This window comes from Hippoglossus stenolepis, chromosome 3, assembly GCF_022539355.2.
Source record: "Hippoglossus stenolepis isolate QCI-W04-F060 chromosome 3, HSTE1.2, whole genome shotgun sequence".
In the NCBI taxonomy this organism is placed as follows: Eukaryota; Metazoa; Chordata; class Actinopteri; order Pleuronectiformes; family Pleuronectidae; genus Hippoglossus; species Hippoglossus stenolepis.
Genome location: NC_061485.1, coordinates 16196507 through 16220702, shown reverse-complemented (window position 1 = coordinate 16220702; position 24196 = coordinate 16196507). Strand labels below are relative to the sequence as shown.

The following is a 24196-nucleotide window of genomic DNA, read 5'->3' as shown; positions in this document are numbered from 1 at the left end:
CTGTTTAAACTAATGTTTCTACAGGAAGTTTAACATGTTTTCACTTTCAGCTTTGAATCCTATGTTGAGGAGCACAGGGACTGTTGTGCTTGTTTCTTTGCCTGTAATATTTCATTATAGATTGATTAACTGTAGATCGATCATATTTATTGTGAATATACGTTTGTTATTGATATTATATGTGTGATGGATGACAGATCAGAAGCAGCGGCTCGGAGGAGGCAGAGCGGACTTCCGGTGTTCTGACAATTGAAGCTACTTCCGCCTTTAGCTGCTCTGCTCCTCCAGAGAAATGGTGAGACAAACTACACACTTACACTGATTCACACCGACTCAGTTTAATACGTTTTAACATTTAACCGTATCGACATTAAACTGTTGCAGCTCGTCGACTAACGTCACATCCGTGTTGGGAGTTGCAGCGCGTTTCTTCCTCCAAATGTTTCATCTCCTCCAGCTAAGCTAGCTAACAGGCTAACGTTAGCTGGTCCAGGCTCAGAGGAAACAAACGAGAACAGAATAATTCAGCGTCTTAGAAGCGATCAAACGTATCACTGTCGGTGGTGGAGTCATAGTGAGATGTGGTTGTTCAGTATAATGTCAAAGACTGTGATGGGCACGAGATGCTGCTGCTTCAGGAACTCCTGATGATCCGACCCGGTTTTAAATGTATTTATTGTGCAGCTGCTAATTCGTGTTACCAGCCACAGTCGCGTCAGTGTCATCCACCTGTCGTAGTGTGACACTGATGCACACAACCGCCACACAATGGTTTTCAATGTACTTGGACGGAGGTCTGCTCCTCAGCATCACATCCCAACCAGCCCAGCTGCTCTCAGCTTTATGAGGCCAAGAGCAAGGAACAGGAAAAGACATATTAAAACGTTTACATAATTATTAAATATGAAGAAGCTTTGGATGAATTGCTAGTTGTCATGTGCAGATCCAACGTGAACGAGAAGTCGCCTCTTCTGGGTTGAGACCAAAGCCAGATTGTAATCTGTAACCAGGGAGGAAGTGTGTAATCGAAAACATGTCTCCAGTCAGTCTCGAGCGTTGGTTTCAGATTCGCTCTCTTTGACGAATTGATCTCTCTTGCTCCTCCTCAGACGGCCACCCTGCGACCATACCTCAATGCGGTGCGCGCCACCCTGCAGGCCGCCCTCTGTCTGGAGAATTTCTCGTCACAAGTGGTGGAGAGACACAACAAGCCAGAAGTGGAAGTGCGGTGAGCCTGTCATCATGGCTTTAAAACAAAGAAGTAAAAGAGTATAAAAACACCATTATTAAGAGTATGTGTTTCGTTCCACTTCCAGAAGTAGTAAAGAACTGCTGCTCCAGCCAGTGATCATCAGCCGCAACGACAAGGAGAAGGTTCTGATCGAGGGCTCCATCAACTCCGTCAGAGTCAGCATCGCTGTCAAGCAGGTCGGTCGGCCTCCAAACTGATGGGCGCATAGTAACGCATAAAAGGATCAAATTTCAATGTTAGACGACTGACAACTGTTTCCCTCTATCTGCTGCTTTAGGCAGATGAGATCGAGAAGATTCTGTGCCATAAGTTCATGCGTTTCATGATGATGAGAGCAGAGAACTTCTTCATCCTCAGGAGGAAACCAGTGGAGGTATGTGGGCGTTGAAAAAGGGTCAAACACATTTACAGGGTTTAGTTTGACATTTCCCCCCCAAAAAAATACAGACAGACGGACGAAAATTTTTTTACAAAAATAAAATCTGTCCGTCTGTCCGTTGTAGACGGACAGACGGACGGATTTTATTTTTTTCCGTCCATCTGTCTGTCTGTCCGTCCAAAAAATAATAATAATACAGAAAGACAGACATCCGTCTGTCTGTCTGTCTGTCTGTATTATTATTACATCCGTCTGTCTGTCCAACAAAAAAAAATACAGACAGACGGACGAAAATAAATAAATAAAATCCGTCCATCTGTCCGTCCAAATAAAAAAAAAAATGTCCGTCTGTCTGTCCGTCCATAAAAAAATAATAATACGGACAGACAGACGTCCGTCCGTCTGTCCGTCCAAAAAAAATAACGGGCCCGAGCACAGGCATTTTGAAGCCTGTTGCGGTTAGTGGAGAGAGCGATCAATGACCAAGCACACGTCTCTGCGTTGCATGCGTTTTGCGCCAAGGATAAACGCTTCACTTCCTGCGTCCGTCACACGATGTCGATCCTTGCCTGCTAATTGCTCATTACGGTCCACGCTATCAATTGCAGATCACATGGTGGAAATTGTATGTAAATTGAATGGTAGTTGTAAAACAAAGCTTAGTTCCTCTTGCCAGTAGGTGGCGCCATCAATATTATTACATACAGACTAATAGATCTGTTCAAGTAGGGGCTCTGATGTAGCATTAGCAATTTTGTTTCAATTGGATAATGTTACAACAATTTAATTTTCACACTGATCAGTAGGTGGTGCTATGACCCTGAACTAATATTAATATATGGAGCTGTTCAGGTCAGGTCAGTAGGTCAGTAGTTCGGAGCCGGTTGGATAATGCGGAGTGGATTTACAAAGTACTTCCTGTTTCATGGCGAATCAGTAGGTGGCGCTATGACAGTAAGGAAATATTGACACACAGAGCTGTTCAGGCTTGGTCTCTGATCATGAGACAGAAGTTTGGTAGTGATAGGACAATGCACAGTGGAGTTATGACAACATCGTGTCCTTTGGCGAAGGATGAACCTTCGCCGCACCTCAATGTTTACACGGTTTGAGGAAATGTCACAATTCTGACCATGGTCCTATGACTTGACTGAGCTCATTTGAGCTGTATATTGTAAAGCAGCCAGGAGCAGTGTATCAAAGTATAAAACATGTCACTCCCTTTAGCCAGCAGGTGGCGCTGTAATGATGAGTCAGTATTGACACATGGATCTGATCAGGGCGGGACTGTCAATGTGTGAATGAGGTTTGAGGCTGATAGAACAATGCACAGGAGTTATAATAAATCCCTCTTTTTTGGCGAATCATCAAAGTTGTACGCCACACCACGGTCACACCGTGTTATGAAATCATATATATACCAAGGTAGTTTATATCTCCTTCTAGTTGAGATGACACTCATCTCAATTTGAAGTTGATCTGATGAAAGCCCTAGGACAAGTTCGTCAAAGTAGAAATGTCTAAAATGGTCAAAATGGCGGGCTTCCTGTTTGGTCTCCGAGTTTACATCTCCATCTTGTTGAGATGACACTCACCTCAATGAAGTTGATCTGATGAAAGTCCTGGGACAAGTTATTCAAAGTAAAAATGTGAAAAATGGCCGTCCGTGTGTCCGTCTGTCTGTCCGTGTGTCCGTCTGTCTGTCCGTCCGTCCGTCCGTCCCTCTGTCTGTCCGTCCGTCTTGTCTTACATGTCTAGTTTGGAGTCGATTGGTCCATGTATATCCGAGATACAATAACCTTGTGTTTTGATGGCGTGTAATCAAACTTTGACGCCACGGTCACACCGTGTGACGAAAACGCGAAATTCGAGGTAGTTTATATCTCCATCTTTGACACTCACCGTCGGTGCTCGGGCCCTAATAAAATGAAACACAGTTGGAAAATACCATATGGAAAAGCTAATCTTCTGACTATTGTTCAGGGAATGTTTGGAGGGAAATGGAGGATGGGTTTCGGAGGAGTAGCCTGATACACTAACAAATAAACAGCTCTCCAATTAGTGTAGGATAGAGTAGCCCAGCCAACATGATCAAACCCGACCCAAACTCAAGTATCATGTCAATTATTTTCTCCAAGCCCGGCCCGAGGGTTAGGGCCGCAGTGTGGATATGACGGGTCCTGATGGGCTCAGGTCAGCTATCCACACTCCTGACGGCATCCTGAATTATTTGTGTCTTTACATCCATCTCTTTTCTTTTTCTATGCAGGGGTACGACATCAGTTTTCTAATCACCAACTTCCACACAGAGCAAATGTACAAACATAAACTGGTGGACTATGTCATTCATTTCATGGAGGAAATTGACAAAGAGATCAGTGAAATGAAGCTGTCAGTCAACGCTAGAGCTCGTATCGTCGCTGAAGAGTTCCTCAAAAACGTAAGTTTTATTCGTCTACATTTTTAATTAGTAGATTAGTGTTTGTTTTTGCATTATATTTCATATTATGGTGACAAACTATTTAATACTGTTTCTGATTGTTTTCAGTTTACTGCTTATTACTAAAATGTTTTATTATTAAATGGTTATTATGGTGTATTATTATTCATATAAAATCTGAATGTATTTCTTGTTTGTGAGATGTTTTGTAGCTCAGACGTTGTTTTTGTTTTGCTCTTGCAGTTCTGAAACTGAGGAATACATTCTTCTTGCAATCTTGGCCGTCACTTTGGAGCGTTCACATCACAGGGCAGAGACGAGACAAAAAGCAGAGAGAAGTTCAGAAATATAAGATGTACAGTAAATATGTACTGGCCAATAAGGTTTTGCCCGTAAACCTTAAAACGCCCCTGTGCTCAGAAATATTGACATTTGTACATAATGAATATTTACACCCGACATGAACTTCTGCCTTTTAGAACATTGGAATATGTAAAGTCAGGTCCTTAAACAAGAATCAGTATTAATGAGCACAGGGTAATATGGAAATTAGTATTTAAATTTGTATACATACACAACACGTATGCACATTTCATTTTGCTGTTTTGTTACGACATGAAGGCAATCAACCAGTACACGTTTCTTGTGTTAGTACACAGAGTAGACCCTACTGTTGATGGTCCATTTAACTAAATAGACATGTTGGCGGTGAAGATAAATAAAAACATTATTCTTTGTATTTTAGTTATTTCTTTTTTTTATCTGTTGTGGTTTTATGAACAGCAGCTCTGTCTCTCTCCCAAAACATCACTGAGATCGTGACGTCTGACAACAAACAAGGCATTGAGAATATTTTTCTGGTATATACAATATCAAATGTATAATATTACAGAAATTGTACAGTTTTCAAAAAAGACAAATATAATACATTTAAATTTTCACACAAAACTTACATCAAACAAACATGCGTGTACAGTTTGCACTGTACCTTATTTTATACTCCAAATACAACCAGGTACTTGATTGAATGATAGAATTATTATATATTATCAGTCATGCAGTGTCTTTTTAAGTGTCACACTTATGACTGAAGATTTCTGATATAACTTTTACCTCATTTCTTAAAGACTGAAACCTAATAAAGTTCCTCTTTCTGAAGTCTGTTTGAATTACAGAGCAGGAGGTGTATGGCATTCAGAAAGTTCACTACTCCTTCACCACATATTTTGTTTTGTCACAGCCTCATGCTGAATAATAAATAATTTTCTTGCTTCAATCTAGACTCAATACCACATGATGACGAAGCAAAACTGAAATATCACAAGGAAGTGTTTCATGTGAAATGTTTCTACACCTTGATTTGATTCTGCCTGTGGTAAATTCAATTGTTGGACATGCACACACACTCGTCTGCTCACAGCTGACAAGTAAAGGTTGAAGGAGATGCAGAGCTCAGGTCTCCATCATTCTTAAAGGGAGAAGTTAGAACAGCTAGGACTCTTCTTAGAGCCGGCTGCCCAACTGAGCAAATGTGTGAGAAGGGCCTAAGGTGAAGCTAAACTTCACGTGTCACAGCAAAAGGTCTGAATACTTCAGTCTTTTTGCTGTGACGCGTGAAGCTAAACTTCACGTCACAGCAAAAGGTCTGAATACTTCAGTCTACCTTTGTCATAATGGAGAATTGAGTGTTTATTGATGAGGGGGAAATGTTTTCTATATATAAGCATAAGACTGCAACAAAAAGGTTAATACATAACAAATAGACTATACATTTGACAGAAAACGTGTTGCATTTATAATGCTAGTTCCACTTTTTAAGGTGATTTTTTTTTCCCCCAGCACCTTTGGAATGTTTCTTACCATCTGAAATCAAAGTAGGCAAACCCAACACACGAGCTGGTTCTTTTTTAAACTATAAATCGATAACCAGGAAAAAGATATTCTTCTTTTACAAAAATGTAAATATTCATTTGTGTCTTTTGAAAAGTTTCACAACAGTCAGGGATTAAGGACATTGATCAAAAGTGTTTTTAACTGAAGTAACTCCAGTCTCTCATAGCCTTTTTTTGGGGTCATGATACATGTTCTTCATACAAGGAAAAACATCACAAACACAGAAAGCACCTGGCAATATACAAAGAGCACAATATACAGTAGATGTCAAATATAATCCATGAGAAAAGACGGAGAAAGTGAAGGGAATATTACAATGACAACTGACCTACATATCAAAAATATTGGCGTTTTCGAGCTACAGTAACAGAGTTCACAACAAACAGATGTATAAAAATGGATCGTATTTACTCAAAGTGCTTTATAGTTGAAGTCTGGGGAGATGCTCATTTCTCCGGATCAGTGACAGATGGAGAGCACCGTTACAATGACGGGCGAGGTCTCAGCTGTAACAGGAAGTGCAGGAGATCAGAAGTGAGCTGGGACTGTTAGCAGAGCGTCGTCGGTGCTGCGGAGCACAGTCACATTCTGAAAGAGCCATAACAGAAGAGCGGACTGTTATAGTCTCATTACTTATCTGACATTTATAAATTAGATTCTTTACAGAAAAATCCCTTGATATCATTATCTTCATGAAGAGCAATTGTGAGTAGAATGGCTCGAGATATTAATTCATTCATCTGATAGTCAATGTGTCAGCAGTGAAAGTACTTTGTTGCTTTTTTTAATACGTAACAATCAATTTGAACCTTTTTGAGTTGTCAACATTAAAAATCAACCTCATAATCATCTAAATGACAAATCTTAAACAGAACAGACATTTTCAGGAGAAGCAATACACATGTGAGCATGTGACTGTAGGGAGCAATTCATGTCTCAATAGTAGTCAGTTGCCCAAATGAACCATGAAACAGGTTCTGCTTGATGTAATTAAAAACTGTAATACTGACCATGAAAGGTTTCCTTCTGTACATGCTTTTACTGTGTGATGTTAAAAATAGTTGTTTGAATAAAATGTTATTTAAAGTTTATCGGAAGGTAATTTATGGCCTGAATTGGACAAATCGAATGGATATCATTTAATGTTGATTTCAACTTACTTCATGGTTCACATGGACACCTTACTGTTGACACAAGATACAAATGTTGTGTTTACGGCTGAATAATGATCATGTTTCATGGTCTAAAATTATCAGTTTTTCAAATTGTTTTTTTCCAGTGATCCTTTTTGCAAACTAGTCCTTAAAGGTTTTACTGAGGCGAATCATTAAGATCAAACTCAAATCGCTTCTGAAATGTGTTCTGTGATTTTGCACTTTCCAGACACAGTCATGACATGAGTGCAGTTCATGTTTGACATAAAAACAACTGAACACTGATGTCTCCACCAGAAAAATGAACAGAAGAGTGATTTTTTTTCAATTTGTACATTTATATTCACAATGAGTAAACCTTGACAAACACAAAAACAAAGAAAATCGTTCCATTTGATCAAATAATATAAATGTGTTTTCGCCAGCGACGTAAAAATTAATTACTGATTTCATAATAAATTAGGTAAATCCTAATTCTATTGGAGAACTAGTGACTGAAAATTCGGACAAGACATCACAGATTATCCTTCATTTTTAAACAGAAAATAAATCCTAAAAACAAGAGAATGGAAATGATATAGTGCATTTTCTATGCAGCAAAATGAATGTGGATGTTAAATGTATTTGTTCTACTACACACAAGTAAAAAGTCAGTCAGGTTATAAAGCATACATGGAAACAACTTTATGTAAATACAATCAGGGAAGAATTCATGATTTGAAAAATAAATTTATATCAGAATTAAAAACAAAAAGTAATGTGCTTGTTCTTATGTTTTAATTCAGATTGTTCCACCACACGTCCTTTCTACACTTGTAAAGAACCAATGCATTTCATATCCTCTAACCTTGACATCGGATGACCTCTATTCTTTACCTCCAAACTCAAACTGAAAGTCTGGCTGACTGTGACGTCGCAGCAGAACATGCATCGTCCATGCTAACAGTACTTATGATGAAAGGTGAGGACCAGTCAAAATGTACCCACAAAGGTCTAAAAGTCTAACAGGTCCTCACAAATGTAGGTTGACACACACACACACACACACACGCACACGCACACGCACACACACACACGCACACGCACACGCTTCCAGTTATGTCAGTCCCACCAAGATGAAAAAACAAATAATAATATCAAACAGAATTGTAACATTCATTTCTGACACCACTGAGAGATCAATATGAAACCAGAGGTCATGGTGGAGGTAGCAGTGTCAATGTTAAGCGATGTCACAGTTGTCATGGTTACCATCATGGATCTCCTGTGGACGGAGCACAGCTTCCTGGTTGTGAAAGATTTACATTCTTGTGCGATGAGAAGAGCGGGACGGATCCCCAGTGACTGGTCTGCGTGCTTCAGGAGGGAGATGAAGAAAGTGTGGAAGACACATTGTGCCTCTCCAGAGATCACGTTTCACACTGCTTCTAAACACACAGCGGTTTCTGAGATGACGTCCTGATTCAGTCGTAGATCACAGAGGATGTTGTCTTGAACTTGGGGTGAAACCCCTGAGGTGGATTCAACTTGTTTATATTGTCTGCTGACAGACATTTGTGTGCTGCCTAGGAGACCTACCTCTGGTCTGTCTCTGTGGGTGTTCACAGCGTCCACGCTTAAATAGACAGACTCCACTTTACATCCTGAGTGAGAGCAAACACAACAAAAAGGCTCGAGAGTTAGATCCAGTTAGGTGCACGCTATCTGACAACTGTATATCATGTGACGATAGAAAAATAATTCATATGATGCTGTGTTGTTTATTTTTGTGCTATAAATGAATCTTCACAGCAAAATTATATACTGGAGATAAATCGTTATTACGTTTTCTTTTGGTAGTAACAAGATTATCGCAAAATAAAACCAGAGTACATAGAACTACAAGAGGTTACTGCTATAGAATATTTGTGAATTTACAGTAAATACATGATATATGCTTATAAAAAAATGGTATAACTCACCGTAAGCCATGGGGGTCAACTTTAATACAGAGTGCAAAGGGCACTTTAGATAAGGCAACTCATCTGTGGAGACAGAGACAGGAAGTCAACATCTTCATTTCAAGTGTGGAGGTCAGAGTGTAAAACATATTTTCACTTGAGGCTGCAAATGTAACTAAGTACTTTTCAAAATGTTGCAAATTAAAACTCGAAACGAAATAAGCAACAGCGCCTCCTGCAGCCAAACGTGTTTATTCTATTGAATGAAATTTTCATGTAGAGAAAAACAAAGCCTATCAATGAGTTGACTGAAGCTCTGACTGCGCAGTCCCACTCACTGACCTGAAACCCAACTGAATAAATAACAAATGCTAAGAAATACACAAGACTCTGTTTAGAATTCTTTATATTTTAAGTTTCCTCACTGAATATCAGAGATAAATGCAGATTTTTAATGATGTCTCAGTCTTTTGAAGTGATCTCCAGTTTGGCATCACTCTTGAACCTCCTGGACCTGATTCTTGCAGGAGATCTTACCGGCTCACCAAAGTTTCATAGAGCAAGAACAGGTGTTCAGGGTGAGGCGTGGGAATGAAAGCAGCACAATTCTCCCCATTCCAAGTCCGTTTACCATCAAACTAATACAGTTTATATTCTAAATTGGCAAAATAAAAAAGGTTTTGTCCTTCATACCTGCAGACTTGTCCAGGAAATATGCGAGAAGACAGCGCATCACTGCTTGGTGACAAATCACCAGAATGTTCTCTTGTCTCTCCAACTCCATGATCACCGGCTCCAGTCGCTGCACCAGGTCTTCATACGACTGAAAATCACAGACACGTCGAACACAGTCATGAGGACAAGAACATCTACAGAACAATAAGGATGAGACATGTGGAAGAATCCCACTCTCACCTCTCCTTTAGGATAGCGGTAGCGGTACTTGTCTTGGTCTCTCAGTGCAAACTCCAGGGGGTAATTCTCTTGAATCTCTTCGTACATCATTTCCTCACACACGCCCTGAAAGACAGAATATGTGTTTAGCTCAAGAAGATAAATGCTTAAAATGAGCTGCTGTATTCATTTCACAAATACAGAAATCACCGTACAGCATCTATTTCGTTGAGAGACTTCCACTGTTCGTATGGCACTCCAAGGCCCTCTGCCGTCTGGATTGTCCTCTGCATCTGGCTGGTCCACACCTTCAGTTCTTTGATATTCTGCTCCTGGATGAATTTCCTCAGACTTCTGGCAAACTAGAAATCAAGACCTTTGTATTATATTCAAATATTATATAATCATATCTATCCGATGAAAACTCAGGTTTTAAATACACCCATAGTGACAAACACACACCTCTTTTCCTCTGTTAGACAAACCAGAGTCTCCTCCAATGCGTCCCTTGATGTTGAGGTCACTCTCGCCGTGACGACACAGGTAGATGGAGCGCGGCGTAATGTGGATGTTCATCAGGTAGTAGACGATTCGACTCTGGATGTGATCGACAACACGGTTCACCAGGTATTGACGGCCCACGTCCATGATCTTTATGTAGGACAGGTCCCTGAAGCAGGAAAGTCAGTTACACACTAGGATCTTTTGGAGCTGATTTAAATCCACTCTGTTGTTTTTGTGTGTCCTCACCTGTCCAGAACCTCGTCCAGAGGCTGGTAGGACGACTCGTAACATTTGATTCTCCCCATGAAATCCTCGACGGCCTCCTCTGTGTTGCAGTGAATGTAGTCTGGGCTTCCCAACTTCACTTGCTACAGGAGAGGAAACACAGGGAGAGAATGTGAGCAGAGAGAAGGGCGTGACGGCTGCCTGACGCTTTAAGCACTTTGTCATGCTGAGTTTGTTCAAATCTGAACTAGAGCTCCACTGTTCTCTTCCCTCTGACCCTGCTCATCAGCCGCAGACGCAGGTTTTAATCAGCTTTGGCTTCAATCGGCAGTGATGCAAACGTGAAACCCGGGTGAATATTAATTAATTTGGCTAATTTGGCAAGACAGCGAGGTGAGAGAGCGCCCCAGCCTTTGGTGCGTTTGTGATGTTGAACATGACGAACAGGGAGGAAAAACAGAAAGGCAAACTCCTCGACTGGCAATAGGAAAGGAGTCGATCGCCTTTTTTTGCGGTTTGCTCATGTTAAAAACCTGCTAATTTTGGTGTAAAACAGGTATTAGAAATTATAGCTAAAATTCAACTTGCATTACTCTGTTAAAAGTTAAATAATCCACCTATCAGCACCTCTACAACTGGTCTTCATTTTCCTCCAGTCCTCAACAGAAAAGTTGAAGTTGGTTGAAATGTTTCCTATACAAGGACAAACTCACTTGCAAATACTTTGATTTAAAAGTATCACTTAAGTATGCAACTATTTAAACGAGACAGGATTGCATAAATTGAGACAATACTTACCACTATATTTTGTGCAATGACATCTGGGTCCTCACACACAGACTCCACAAAAAACACCTGCATTGACAAAACAATATTTTAGACTCGGAGAACATTAAGTCAAGAGGACTCATGATTCAGATAAAAAGCTTAGTGAAAATACCTTGAACCCATTCTGCTCAGCGAACTTCACAATGGTTCCTCTTCTTTCTCTTGTTGTATTTGTGGCATCAAAGACCTGAAACAGCAGGAAAAAAAGCATTTCTAATTTAGCCCTGACTTATGCTTAATTATTGTATTAATAATATGTCAAGCAGACTTCAGGGACAGTATCAAGGACTCACCGCCACCTGCCCTCCTTCAACACACAGGTACTGCCGAACATCATTGAGAGCTGCCATCGCACAGTGACTGTTGAAACACAGCAGACACAGTCAGTTCACTGCATGTCCAACACTTTTTACCAAGTAGCTGCAACTACTTTTGAATTTTGCAAGACAAGCTGTAATAATCTCAAGGCATTTTATTATGTAATGTGTGGGAAAATTATGAGAGACTGTTAAATTTGACAATGGTTTACAAAAATTATAGTATTTAGAACAGTTATAAGTTCTTCAAAGAGGTAGACATGGTGAAAAGAAGATATTAATTATTTGAAGACAAATGAGGATCAAACAATCCTTTATGATCATGTTTTGTTTGTCATTTTTGCCACTTCTTCAAAATTTGAAGAGCCTTTTTCCCCAATCAGATAAACTGACTTATTCAATCCAGTTTAAACCAGTTACAGAAAATCACTTTTAAAGAAGTAAAAATGAAGTAGAAAGTATTTTCATGACCATCCACTGCCCTAAAAACTGAGTGTACAAAACTTTGGGAAGTGCAATGAATCAAACTTACACCAGAAAATAACTGATATCTCAGAAACTCTGGGAATCTGATTGGTAAACAGACAATTTTGGCAATATCAGTGATTTTCACTTCTGCTTTCAATTCAGGTTTATGCTCACTTCAAATTTGTTCTATAATGTTTGTCTAAAGATCACCAGATTTAATTTAACTGTGTTCTCTATCATACACCTACAAGACAGGAGGATTAGCAAATGCAGTATTATGTAATTACTGTATAGAATAACCAGACTGCTGGTTTTCAGTCCAGCAGATTTCACAGTTCATCAGAGTGGCTGGTGGCTGTATCCAGCAGACCTCACCTGCATGATACAGGTTGAGTGTTAGAGAAATCAATGTGGACTCACCGTCTGATCTTTAAACCTTCTTCATTATCTGGACGGAAAAACTCAAAGGACTTGTAGATCTTCAGACACTCCCTCCGATACTGGCCGACATTGAACTCTATTGCAAACAGACATCATTTGTGTTTAATGATGGAGCGTTTCAAATTTGTTTGCACTTGACTTTTGTAAAAAAAAGTAAACGCCCTGTGCAAGGTTTGTGTGTTTGAGAGTTCAGTCTCTACCTTTGGTTGGCACACCGATCCAGTTCAAGTAGCGTGTGAGCTTCTTCGAAATGTAAGTCTTCCCTCGGGCTGGAAGTCCCACAGTCACAATGAGCGTCGGGCAATTTGTCATACAGACTGAAAGTGAAGCAGACACAGGAACCAAAACTTGTATTAGATTTTACTTGCAGCCCCGTGTCTTCTTTTTCTTATTCAGCTACCCATAGAAGTGACAAAGTGAATAAATGATAAAACAAATGATTCATGTCAGTTTCCTGTCACAGCACTACATGTTAATATTGTTCCACTCAGCAAGAACAGTCGTATTGCTTGACTGAGCTGCTCATAACTACGTTGGCTAACACTGTGTGACAGTGACACACATTACTACAGAAAATCCCTGCCAGACAGAGGAGGTATAATTGCTACAACAACTCAAACAGACTGTGAAACATGTTTGAGACCAGTTCTTAAGGAGAATGAGAAAAAATGAAGAAATGTCAAGAGGACAAGCCAAATAACAGAAGCTGACGATGGAAATGAGCTACTGAATGAGGTATTCAGACGAAGAAGAAGGTGAGGTATTTTATCAACCCTGACCTACTTCGGGTTCAGAGGGACATGCTGAGTAATGTGAAATACTTGGGTCACTGTTACAGGGTGAGGGTTAGTGGAACATTACCAGGGCAATACTTGTTTTAACCAACAGAGGGTGGTATGTGAGTGACTGTCGTGATTGGTTGATTGAGTGTATCAGCGGGACCATGATACTACAACTCCCCGTCAGTACAGCTCTGACTCCAAATCCAAAAGATGGCAGCGTTCGTATCTGGGATATTTTAGCTTCATTTCCGGACAGTGCGAGGAAGTGGAGACGCAGATTTATTTAGTGGGTGGGGTTAAGGTGTTATTGTGGGAGGGGCCATTAATCTGTCACAGCATCATCGCAGGTGTGTTCACCTGTCGACTTTTACAATTCCCGTTTATGTGAATGTACGAATGAAGAGCATGACCACAGTCCCTCCTCCTGTCGCCGGGCGGAGTCATGAGGAGGCATCACAACCAAAGTTTACAGCTTTCTTGTTTTTAATGGATATTAAAAACAAGAAAGTACAACTAGCTATTACTTACTCCTTGCATGTACATATGTATGTAGACGGGCTAAGAAGATTATTATTCATGGTGCCATGTTTCATGTTTGTTTGATGGATATCAAGAGAATAATATTAGTAGAGAAGATTAGCTTTTACAGCTAATGTAGTCAGGACTAGTACGTTAGCTTGTATTATGTATTGTTCTTGTACCAGATGAAATAGGGGAATGCTATATGTTCAAATGATGATAGAATCTGTTGCCTTGACTTCACTACAGTTTGCTGCATTATTGTTGCTGTACTGATGAAGAGCAGGCACAAATGAGCTCGAAACATAGGATAGTCAGTCAGATAACAGTTATTACTCTACACTGACTGTTTATTGCATTTACACTACAAATAAATGAATCTGACACCTCAATGGAAATTGTCATAAACAGCATTTTAGATTCTGCCGCCACCATTTCAAATTGGTATCCTTTTTTTAATGTTGAAATTGGTTCAAAGTGTAAAACTATTGCCTATACAGAACTAAAACCATTAAAAGTAAAATCCCTGTGCACTTCTTCAGATATCTTCCTCGTGTCACAGGAAGAATAGAGAATGACAGAGGATTGATGTCTTCAGAGACATTTTATCACATGTAGTGAGAATTTTATACAATAAGAAATCAAAGATTAGAGATTTTATCACATGTAGTGAGAATTTTATACAATAAGAAATCAAAGATTAGAGATCAAGTTGAAGAGGGTTAAGTGCCTCCTTCAGGGCTGGCTGCAGATGGTTTGAAAAAGATAACAGCTTGAAACAGTCAGAGCTTGACTCAGCAAAAAACAGCTGAGCTGCAGAGAGAGCAGACCAGACTGAAAACTGCTCTGCATGCTCGCATGCTCACAGTCTCTCACAAACACACAAACGCACGCGCGCGCGCACACACACACACACACACACGCACGCACGCACGCACGCACGCACACACACGCACACACACACACACACACACGCACACGCACGTTGGATGTTAGAGAGGTGGTCCTGGGTAAGTCGATGCGTTTGGGTCATGAGTGTGTCATTTGGTCAAATTCAATTAAGTGGGATTCTAATTATTTCTAAGTGCTATTCTGATTTGTCTCCGTGCGTGAGATTTCATGGTAAAAAAATATGCAACACAAGAGGCAGGACTATTCAGCAGTTTGTGCGCAACATTCAAAACAACCGTAATATTAAATATTAAATTCTAAATTAATATTAAATTTAATATTAAAGTTAAAAGACAAATGGGCTCAGGAAAACGATAAGACACGAGAAGGATCATTCGGAGACACACATCGCATCTCCTCCCGGTCACATCCTCTGACGCTCAGCCGCATCTTACCCCGTCTCTGCGCTATGTGGCCGTTTTTACACGGCATCCAGATCTTCCGGAGCGGGTTCTGAGTGAGCTCCCGCGGGGAAGTGTCCAACACGAAGTCCTCGTTGTCCAACATGCTGGACGTCCCCCTCCCAACCTGAGCACACACTGACTGAGGCGGTGGGCTGCAGACCCGACGGACTGATTCAGCAGCAGCAGGAGGAGGGAGCATGTCACATATCAGCTGAGGAACAGCAGCTCCCCGTCACCGTAACGACTGGAGAACATGCGCAACCCAAAGTGATGGAGCAAAACAAAGCGCGTGGAGCAGGATGTACTGTAACTACTATTTCATACATGTTGTTCCCCCTCACCTCAATTAATTAATTAGTTTATGCAGTTATTTGATTTCCCTTTACAGTGTTATCCCAGGCAGACCTGATATAGGAATATAAATAATACAAATATGCCATACACAAGGGATGAGAATTGCAAGGTACGATACGTGACACATGGCCCACGATAGCATCATTACTATAGAGCAATTCTGCGATAATCGATATAATGCCAGACAATCATATCTCAAATACATCGTGATAACTGCCAAAAGCTGCTTTCAGACATGCACTGAACTCTGGATAATCTCCAGACATTTTTCGGAGTGGCTGTACATGAGAGGACAATGTCCGAGTGAGAGAGTCTGGACTTTCTGTGGAGTTTCTGTTTCCAGTCCTCGAGTATAAAGTCCACAGAATGTCTTGAGGAGCCAAATGTGAAACCACAACAGGAGATCCTCCGCAGGATTCAATACAAGTGAGTGGGCGTGTTGATGAGAACCCACTACAGCAAAATACAAAATACAAAAGTCTCAGGATAAAAAGCACTACCATGATAAGGACTGATGCCAGTGTTGATGTGCTGTAAACAAAAACATGTGATCCGCAGCAGAATTTATACGTTAAAAACCTGCTGCACCACCCCTCACCTGAACACTCAGGTAAATGGTCAGTATTTATATAGCACCTTTCTAGTCCTCATGACCACTCAAAGCTTAACAGTACAGTTTTATATTCACACACACATTCATACAGTGCATCGATGTGCAGCACTTTCTCTTTGAGAAGGGGTAATTTGGGGTTCAGTATCTTGTCAGGAGGTCATAAAGTCTTACTTTAGTGCCTTATAAGTCTTTGACAAACTCACTGCAACTTGTCAATGTCCACACGTGCCATCATTCCAATGTAAAATAACCATAAACTGTCAAAAGTCCTAACTAAATACATATATAACTAAATAACTATAACTATCCAGCCCTTCAATAATCATATCTAATGAGTCAGGACGATGACCAATCGATATTATGTCTCCCCCTATAAATTACTTAGTTTTTAAATGATTACATTCACAAAATTTGGGAATTTGGGAATATAGGTTATAATTTTGAGATTTACTTTTTTTGTACTTTGTCGTGGCTGTTTTTAGTTAATGTTTCACATTTAGCTGAAAGTCTTTGGATATGACTAATAAAACGCCTTGAATCTTTTTCACAAACACATTTCAGTACAGACAGACAAGCCCAGATCCTTGTTTCTAGGAATGATGCGTTACCGTAATACTTCGTACAGAGGACTGAGCTGAAGCAGGAAAAAAGGAAACGATGTTAAGAAAAACAAGGATTCGGTTCACGCGCACCACGCATGGACAGTGAATGCAGCGGGCGACTGGACCAATCAGAGAAGAGACGACAGCTCCAACAGCCAATAGGAGAGGAGTGCCAGGGATACGGAGGGCGTGCATTATGAAGAAAACTATCTCAGCCTCAACAGCGACACGACCCAGGCACGGGCCCCCCTGGGTCACGACCCCGAATCCTTCTTATGGCAAAAGTCATCAACAGGTCCATAACACACACACAAAACACCTCCTGTTACTATGTCAATATTTTATCCAGGATTTAAATCAGCTGCTCTTGTTGTTGGTATTAGATGTGATATACTATTGTATTTATTCATTATTGAATTTATGCATCATTATCATTAATGTTATTATTTTAGAGAAACACAACAACAAGAGAAGAATACAGTAAATCTTTTGCATTGGTTTAAAAATAGATAAATTAAGAGCAGAGATGTTATAATACAACTTGTTATTTTTTCTGATTATGAGTCACGTCTGTTATATATCATGAATAAGACTTGAAGGATATGTGACAAACCTAAGTGTCAATTCACAGAATCAATCAATCAATTATGAGGTTTGATTTAGACTTTTTTTTTTTTTTTTACAAAAACAGTGTTTCCAGCTTCTCAGGTGTGAAGATTTATTGTTTTTCTTTGTTTACTATCGGTGTAAATCGTATATTTTTGGTTTTGGTCTCTGACAATCGTAAATTGTCAACCTGGTCTCTAATTCTAATGGACATATTTCCGTGTTTCCTGGTGTTCTATATCAAAATGTTTATCAACTAATCAAGAAAATGATCGGCAGTAATTAAATAAAAAATGTAATGTATAAATGTATTAAAAAAAATTAAGGGAATGCCCGGCACAGCCCAAAGTGATTTTCTCAAACTATTTAGAAAACAAATCCTTACATTTAAAAAGAAGTGCCAGAAACTTTTTGATATTTTTGCTAAACCTATAAGATTTCCATGAGCTCTTTTGTTCAACTAAAGCATAAAAACGTATGTTTCTTTTCTGTTTATCACTCATTTCTCTGTACAAGAGACAAGAAAAAGATGAGTGCAGCCTTGTGATGACTTGTTATGACTTTGGTAGCAGCACTGTTTTTTTTTTTGTCAGCCTTATGTAGTGTCAAACATTTGACACCAGGTGGCACTGTGCACCTATCTTTAAAGGCCACAAGAGTTGAATTTAAATGAACAGACAAAGCCATTAGGACAAAGATGCATTAAAGAGGATGAATTACTCTGTTAGCAGAGTTGTTATCAGTCCAGCATCAAGTGTAACAGTAAACACAGCCAGAGGTCAGTCAGCATGTCAACAGGACTAATCCCATCAGCAAGATACTAAACCTCACAGTTTGTAACAGTAATCCCATTAACACACATGTTATATACCCGTCAACACAAACAAAAATACTGCTAGAAAACATATTTCTGCACACGAGTTGGTCAAAGTTATTCTTTACGCGCTGACTCAACAGATGATTGTTGTTAAAGTCAGTTATTATCACGGCAAAACTGAAACAATAAATACATAATAATTATAATGAATCCAGTAATAAACATGACATGATACAGGATCTAAAATAAAATTATTATTTCAGATGTTGATAAAAAAAAATTGAATAAATGATTCAACAACCAATATTTAAAAAATAAAATAAAATTCTATAAATCATTCAATGTCTGGTTTATATTGATGCATCAGGATTAATGGTCTCCATTATTCTCATATGTGTGAATTGTTCCCGCTTAACATCACATAATTGCCTTAATGAAGCAATATTTGTTTATGTGAAAACAGAGGGGCAGGTGGCAGTTCTAAATCCTAAGAGACATACATCTTAGCTAACAATGTATTTCACTATTATTTTATCATAATTATCAAATAGTCATTACCATCCTAGGTTTCATCTCTCTTTTTCATTTATTCACTGGCTTTGAGTGTTTGAGTCCACAAAACACTTCTGGAGTTTCAGGGGTAAACTTTGTTGTAGCATAATCCAATACAATTGAAGTCAATGGTGACCTAGACTTCAGACGTAATGAAACAACATTAAAAACATAGCATGCCTCCATACTGCTCATGTTGTGTCTGCAAGCCCTGACATTCATATTCAACTCGAAGCAAGGTCACTTACACCAAGTTTTAAGCCCAACAATCCACTGATATCTTCCTACGAGGTGCAATCACGGCCCCTCGGACACACTACGTCCACTAGTTTAGCCACTTACAGCGAACATTTAGGCTTAAAACATGGTGTAAATGATGCCGTTTAGAGTTGAATATGAATATCGGGGCTTGCAGACACTTGGGTGACACCACACGAGCAGTATGTTGTTTTATTATGTCTGAAGTATAGGTCACCATTGTCACTATTACTTCTGAGATTCCAGCTGTGTTTTGTGGACTCAAACACTTCACCCACCCACCCACCCCCAATGCATTTTCAGTTTTCAGTGAACTATCCCTTTAATGTTACTAACAATTACTTTCATGAAAACAGTGTCATTTATACTGATCCAGACAATAGCACATTGAGTGGTTTTCTCCTCAAGACATCAAGACCTGAGAATTTAGGTTTCTGCTGACCGTTTACACCACATGGCCAAATGTAAGTTGAGGGCAGGACATCACACTCATATGTGATTGTTGCTATAACAGCTACCGCAAAGATTTATGGACCCTGGCTGTAAAGATTTGCCCAAACAACAGTTGCTGTCCTCAACTGAACTCACCCTAAAGGAGTTGGCATGAGGACAGGGTTGTCCATATGGTGAACGAACTGTTATATTATCCCCCTGTGGTCTGTAGTGGTTTATATTAGGCCTAGAGCTTCTTTCATTATCAATCAATCTACTGATTATGTTTTGAATTACTGGTTACATTTTGACTATTTATTATGATGAACAATCATCAAAAAAGCTCCTCTCAATTTCCCAGAAGCCCAAAGCGATGCTGCAGTCAGACATCAAATTTACACTAATCCAAAGAACACTCAAGTTGGAGAAGCAGCAAACTATTGCTAGAGAATATACGTGATCATCAAATACACTGGCAACAATGATAAACAGACTAGTCTTTTTAGCATTGAATTGTTTAAACTGTAATTCAGAATCAATAGGAATCCATTGTGTTATCCATGACAGAAGAAACAGTTTCATCTGAACAAAAATTCATGTCTCTGTTGTGCAGAAACCTCACTACATGTGTGAACATCAAACATAACAAATAACACCATCGTCATCTCTGCCCTTGAAAGCTCCCAGATGCAGAAACAGTTGCTCCGTCAGTGCACTGAGCAAGCGCACTGTAACTTCATCACACTAACACACACACACACACACAGAGAGAGAGAGAGAGAGAGAGAGAGAGAGAGAGAGAGAGAGAGAGAGAGAGAGAGAGAGAGAGAGTCTACAGCTCTGCCTGAAGCCTATAATGAGATTCAGAGCGGGTGAACTTTCCCCCAGATAGAGAGCAGACAGGGAGGGAGGGAGCGAGCGAGGGAGCTGCAGCGCGAGAGAGAGAGAGAGAGAGAGAGAGAGAGAGAGAGAGAGAGAGAGAGAGAGAGAGAGAGAGAGAGAGAGAGAGAGAGAGAGAGAGAGAGAGAGAGAGAGAGAGAGAGAGAGACTGAATAAGGAGGAGGAATGATTTCTGGAGATTATTTAGAGCAGGGATGTGACGGAGATAGAACGTATATTGAGTAGAATAAGGAGATTGAAAGAACGGTTGAGAAAAAGCAGGAGGCAGCTTCTGAGGCATGTGGATGATGGGCTGTGGGGTATACGGATACTGTGAAATGCACTTAGGGGTATAATCTGGATCTGCTGCATGCACTGAAGCATATTTCTCTCCCTCTGCAGCAATAAAAACATGGGGCTCTCTCAAGATGCAGCAATCCTGATGCTTTCACAACCAGTCTCCATTGCACTTCCAGCAGATTCATGTGCATAGAAATGGTTAGCAGCATCCTACAGAATGAATAAAATACAAATCTGATGTTTATTTGTTTCCCAGCATGCTTATAATAAAGTCCCTTACGTACGTACAAAGATGTCACTTTCTAGTATGTTTTTCCTGTTTTTCTGCTCAGCCCCTGCCCCACCTCTCTGTGTGTAGGCACAGAGCCAGCACAGCACAGCACAACACAGCTCCTGCCTCACCAACACTGAGCCACGTTCATCCCCTGTACATCTGCCACAACAGCTCCAGCTGCGGACACTAAAAACACCCGTGAACAGCAGAGGACAGCAGCGAATCCCTCAAAGCTGTCACAACATGGCAGCACAGGGAAATGTATTGTTACCCTCTGGGCTACATGACTAACAGAATTGCATAACAGTCTATTCTTATAATAACTGAGTCTTTGGATTATATAGGCCACAGTATTAGCAGTGGTGCAGATGCCATTAGTATGAACATGGTGCCTTGTTTAGTACTCAATGTATTAACTGAAGGACCTTCAACAACAATAGAGATGTAGTGGGACAACAATTCTTCCACCAGGGGTTTGAGGCATCTGTCTTCCATGTTGTAAATAATAAGCAGACTTTCCTTGTAGGAAACACATAACGTATAATTAGTTGAAATTGAAATATGAGACACACATTCTGTGACAATCAGATAGACTGTGGATGTATTTACATTATAACCAATGAGTGAGCCACATGAGGAACTCCTGTACTTTACAATACTGTCCTTTACCCAAAGGATCCTGTGCACAGCATCTCTGGGGAAACAAAAGTTTCAGGGACATGAGCCTGGAGGTCAGGGTCAAGTTGTCTTCACCACTCGCCACATAATCACAGTGGATCTACAACACAAAGCAGCCATGTTGTGTGGATCTACAACAGCAAAGTGACAGGGTGTTTGGGAACATGTAGGAAAACACACCGCCGTGTTTACATCCTCCTCTTCACTGTCCCTGCACAGATTAGCACACAGGCTAACCCCAGCAGCTGCACACAGGCTAAACAGCAGAAGATGCTAGCTCCCCCTTGCTGATGCAAAGTGACAAACTTATGTCCTCCGCATGAAACCTGAAACAAGCAGTGTTTCCTCCAGCTGTGTGTCGCAGTCAGTTCCTTGTCTCCGCTGAGTAGAAAACACAGTCAGCTCCTGTGAAGCCTCGCTGCCTACGTGACACAGACTTGTTTACTTCGGCTAACCCAGCTGCTCCATAACACACACACACACACACACACACACACACACACACACACAAACGCTGTACACACGCCTGAGAGTGTGACGGAATAGAATTAAAAGTGTGTGTTCAGCGGGAGTTCGCGTCCTTACCTGCCCGGTCCCTCGTGTTCCTCGGGCGGCAGGAGCCCCTCATGGTCCCCGTTTAAAAGCCTTTTCTTCCCAGTGTGACACAGAGTGAGCCCCAGCAGCAGCAGCAGCAGCTCAGGGTGAAGCAATGAATGAAGTGAGAGAGAGAGAGAGAGAGAGAGAGAGAGAGAGAGAGAGAGAGAGAGAGAGAGAGAGAGGGGCGTGTGCACTGGGCTTTCTGTACGCACGCGTGCACACCCTCATTTTTCACTGTTTAGCTGCACCTCTATCTTTACCTGAAGGTGTTTTCACCCCCTCCCCCTGGACCCCACAACAGGTTGAAATGATAATCTCATAGATGGAAAATCTGATATAGATGTTTGACCATTTCAACTTAAACTGGTATTTAGGTCACCTGGAAGCAGAGACAAGCCTTGAACACAACGCTGACTTGTCTTTGGCTAAAGGTTTGCACACATTACTTCCAGCAGTTAAACAGCATCATGATCATTCATCTGAAGTCAGGTTTGGCCACCTGGCAGAGGCTGTATGACAAAATTGTTTTGGCCCAGCTTTGGCCCACACTGTCACACTGTCACATAGTCATCCAGCCCACATACCGCGTGCATGGAATGAATGCACTTGGGCGGTCCGCTCCAGTTTGCCAGATCTGGAATGAAGCCATAGCAATACAGCACGTAGAACAAAGGCTCACATCCATTTTGTTCGAGCCGCAAGAAGGCCTGAAGTGCTGTATTGCATGAAGAGGCCCACATGCTATTCCCCCTTTTAAACCCTTTTAGCTCTGTTTTTGTTCTCCACTAACCGACAGGTAAATATCTGGTCTTTTAGCTGCCAAATGCCGCACTATATTGATCACCTGTTTCCTTCTCTGTCTTTGCACCTTTGCTGAGCAGGTAGTGTTCAATGAACTAAAACAGTAAAGTTATGGGTTGAAGCTAAAATAACAAAACAAGGGGAAGTGCGATATTCACGTCAACATCATCTCTATCACTATCAGTGACCCCTCTCACACATTGTCTTTGATACACTGATATAGAAACATTGATACCTGCATTAAGCACAATAATATATAATGTGGGTCTTGCATTAATAATATTGAATACTCTGGTTTCAGTGCAGTCAGGATGAGGTCAGCCACTCTCTGGATATGTTGAAGACCCCAACTAACCACAGAGAAAATTAAAAATGAACTAGTGCTACATTTTACATATTCAAACAGATATTCAAGAAATGTGTGTAATCGTTGCCTTCTTACACATTTTAAACTTGCACTCTTTTTGATCCTCTATGGAACAACTTGAACTGGAGCAGACGGTGGTGGAGGAATCGGACCTTGTCTATTCTCTGTGTGCCTTCAAGTGTCTGCTGGGAGTTGGAGTTGCCTTTCATAGAGGGAACTTATGGTAAGGGCACTTTCTTTAGAGCAGTGGAAATGGATGCTCCTGCAGCTCTTGATCAAAGTCTGAGAGGCTGGGCCTTTCATACACACCAAAATGCTATATCTTAAAATATCCCATATTACCTTTAAATATAACGAACAGTTTATAAGGACTGTAGGACAATTTAAAATAAAGTACCTTGGTTCTTCAAAGCCTTTAATCCTCCAGATGTGTTGATGATGCACTCAACAGCATTGGCACAGACTTCTTCTGGGAGTTTTGCCTGCATCAACCAACAGGCTATACTGTAAGCCCGGACAACTAATGAACTGGAAAATTTTATTTGAATGTACACAAAAAATTTAAGTATGATACCATTACTATCAAATGTAAGTATATTCTACTAATTTGAAGTAGAATATACTTACATTTGTTAGTAATGCTATTAACTATAACTTTTAAGTGAAATATACAAA

The 24196-nt window shown here is 40.4% G+C and overlaps 2 protein-coding genes across 6 annotated transcripts; one reads left to right on the top strand and one right to left on the bottom strand.

The window, feature by feature from the left end:
• The first annotated feature begins 180 nt into the window (after positions 1-180).
• On the top strand, positions 181-4808 carry arpc4 (actin related protein 2/3 complex, subunit 4). The gene is made up of 6 exons (XM_035151335.2): positions 181-295; positions 1110-1228; positions 1317-1428; positions 1530-1625; positions 3901-4071; positions 4315-4808. The coding sequence occupies exons 1-6, from the start codon at positions 293-295 to the stop codon at positions 4318-4320; spliced, it is 507 nt and encodes a 168-aa protein (XP_035007226.1). The 5' UTR covers positions 181-292; the 3' UTR covers positions 4321-4808.
• Positions 4809-4810: 2 nt separating this feature from the next.
• Positions 4811-22499, bottom strand: pfkfb4b (6-phosphofructo-2-kinase/fructose-2,6-biphosphatase 4b). 5 transcript variants are annotated; one of them, XM_035151333.2, is made up of 14 exons: positions 22342-22499; positions 12936-13052; positions 12715-12811; positions 11803-11869; positions 11622-11696; positions 11480-11536; positions 10703-10824; positions 10415-10622; positions 10168-10314; positions 9974-10078; positions 9752-9881; positions 9080-9142; positions 8697-8761; positions 4811-6552 (listed from the first exon to the last, which is right to left on the bottom strand). In XM_035151333.2, exons 1-14 carry the CDS (start codon positions 22382-22384, stop codon positions 6493-6495), a joined length of 1356 nt encoding a protein of 451 aa, XP_035007224.1. In that variant the 5' UTR covers positions 22385-22499; the 3' UTR covers positions 4811-6492. The 5 variants fall into 5 exon arrangements, with proteins under 5 accessions (XP_035007224.1, XP_035007221.1, XP_035007222.1 ...); XM_035151330.2 differs by lacking the exon at positions 22342-22499 and adding an exon at positions 15383-15605; XM_035151331.2 differs by lacking the exons at positions 4811-6552; positions 22342-22499 and adding exons at positions 6591-8545; positions 15383-15605.
• Positions 22500-24196: the final 1697 nt, after the last annotated feature.

What these genes read in the sequence shown, in the direction of transcription:
- arpc4 (XM_035151335.2), top strand. An exon ending in AAGCCAGAAGTGGAAGTGCG is followed by an intron (nt 1,229 to 1,316) that starts GTGAGCCTGTCA and finishes TTCCACTTCCAG; the next exon opens with AAGTAGTAAAGAACTGCTGC. An exon ending in TCAGGAGGAAACCAGTGGAG is followed by an intron (nt 1,626 to 3,900) that starts GTATGTGGGCGT and finishes TTTTCTATGCAG; the next exon opens with GGGTACGACATCAGTTTTCT.
- pfkfb4b (XM_035151329.2), bottom strand. Translation starts at nt 15,590, where the DNA reads ATGCTCCCTCCTCCTGCTGCTGCTGAATCAGTCCGTCGGGTCTGCAGC. An exon ending in GATCGGTGTGCCAACCAAAG is followed by an intron (nt 12,812 to 12,935) that starts GTAGAGACTGAA and finishes TGTTTGCAATAG; the next exon opens with AGTTCAATGTCGGCCAGTAT. An exon ending in GTTGACCCCCATGGCTTACG is followed by an intron (nt 8,762 to 9,079) that starts GTGAGTTATACC and finishes GCTCTCACTCAG; the next exon opens with GATGTAAAGTGGAGTCTGTC.